Source organism: Phaethon lepturus, unplaced genomic scaffold, assembly GCF_000687285.1.
Source record: "Phaethon lepturus isolate BGI_N335 unplaced genomic scaffold, ASM68728v1 scaffold27282, whole genome shotgun sequence".
NCBI lineage: Eukaryota > Metazoa > Chordata > Aves > Phaethontiformes > Phaethontidae > Phaethon > Phaethon lepturus.
Window position 1 is genome coordinate 4,235 of NW_010525968.1, and position 1,890 is coordinate 6,124.

The window sequence follows — 1,890 nt, forward strand, 5'->3', positions numbered from 1 at the left end:
CTCCTGCTGCAGAGCATCCCCGTGCCCCGAAGTGGGGGGCAGCCCTAATGCCCGGCAGAGCAGAGCCCCTGGGGAAAACCTGGGAGCTCAGGCAGGAATTTGCTTCGCAAAAAAAATCTGACTCCTGGGTGCAAAGCACCCGCTGCCCCAGCCTCTCCTGCCCTCCTCACCCCAGTACCGCACGGGTTCTCCCAGCAGCAGGGCAGACGGTGCATCAGGAGCACTCCCTGCTCCAGCCTCCTGCCCTCGTCTCCTTAGCAGGGCCCTGAGGAAATAGTGGTTAACATAATGCTCAGCCCTTCCCATTTACTATAATGGTTTCTCCATGCTAAAGGCACTTTGATTCTGGGAAAATGTATTTCCTTCTTGAGTTGGTGAGAAAATAATGCCTCGAAAAGCCACACTGCTGACCCAGCTGCCGCAAGGCAGCGTGTTTCGGTGTGCTTGTGCTAGTGAGCCCAGGGGCCCTCCCGCAGCAGCCTGCCCCCGCTTACAGCCGGAGAAATATTTCCTGCGTGATGAGCATTTCCCCATCTCCCATCTGTGCAGTTAGACGGGCGGTGAGAAGCTCCTGTGCTGCAGCTACTACAAGGCTGACATGGATGTGGCAGCTTCCCCAGGGAAGCGCTCAGCCCGTGGGAGGGTGCTTTCTCCTCTCCCGCTGAGCGGTCCTGACATGGCACACCTGTGCCTCAGTTTCCCCACCTGCAAGAAGGGAGTCATGATCATGCCACAAGGTACTGAGGTGTAATTTGGGATCTGGGAGGGAAAGTGTCCTGGGATACAGAGCTCTTCCCCCGCAGGCAGCATCACCAGCCCTCTTTGCAGCACCCTGATACTCCCCCAAAAGCTGCCAAGAGCCCTGGCAGGCTCAGCGTAGTGGGTCCCAATGGACGTCAAGTCATCCCGCCACTGAATGCCGGTAGAAGCTGGAAGCTGGTGAGCTGGAAGGTCTCAGGAGAGGGACAGGGACTGCTAGAGTCCCGCTGTCCATGGGTGAGCAGTGGGACTCTGCAGGCATCCTCAGCCCAGCCCACCTGCAGGACCCTGTTGCCTATTCCTGCATTTCATCGCTCTCATAGGTGTGATGCTCTTCTCTCCCTGCAGTGACCCACAAAGCCTCCTCCACCTTCATTTGACTTGGCACTGATTAATGACCAAATGGAAAGCACCCAATCCATCCTCCATCACTAGCCCTGCTCTGCTCTTTCTCTTTTGTCCACCTCAGGTCTCCTCCTCAGATCCCGTCACCATGGAAATTCCCCCCAAGAGCCCTGACGGGAGTGAGAAGTCTCCTCAGTCCAAGGAGCTGCTGACCAGTAACACGGCCAGCACCCTCTGCATCAGCTCCCGGAGCGAGTCTGTCTGGACCAGCACATCCAGAAGCAAGTGGGACATATACCACAAGCCCGTCATTGTCGTGTCTGTCGGAGCAGCTGTCTTCCTCTTCGGGATGGTCATCACTAGCCTGTCTTGCATCCAAATCAAGAACAAAAACGTTTACAAAATGTGTGGCCCAGCTTTCCTGTCCTTGGGACTGATGCTCCTCGTTTGTGGGCTTGTCTGGATCCCCATCATCCGGAAGAAGCAGAAGCAGAGACAGAAGTCACAGTTTCTGCAGAGCCTGAAGTCCTTCTTCTTTAACCGCTGAGGGCAGCCCAGGACCTTCCCGGGAAGGCTCCCCTCCACTCTACCCACCTTTGTTGGTTAGCCGTAAAAAGAAACATGTTCTTGTACTCTCCTAGAGGTTTTTGTCCCAGCAAGTCTCTTCCCTACAGGTGAAACGCACTGTACCTGTCTCCCGTGTGAAAATGAACCTTGCATTTCATCCAAGTAATCCCAGAAAAAAAAGAGCAGACTTTTGCAGCTGAGCCCAGCAAGGCAGGTCCG

General features: G+C 55.5%; 1 protein-coding gene across 1 annotated transcript; it reads left to right on the forward strand.

The window, feature by feature from the left end:
• Positions 1 to 1,252: 1,252 nt before the first annotated feature.
• Positions 1,253 to 1,651, forward strand: PIRT (phosphoinositide-interacting regulator of transient receptor potential channels). The gene has a single exon (XM_010282932.1). The coding sequence runs from the start codon at positions 1,253 to 1,255 to the stop codon at positions 1,649 to 1,651; it is 399 nt and encodes a 132-aa protein (XP_010281234.1).
• Positions 1,652 to 1,890: the final 239 nt, after the last annotated feature.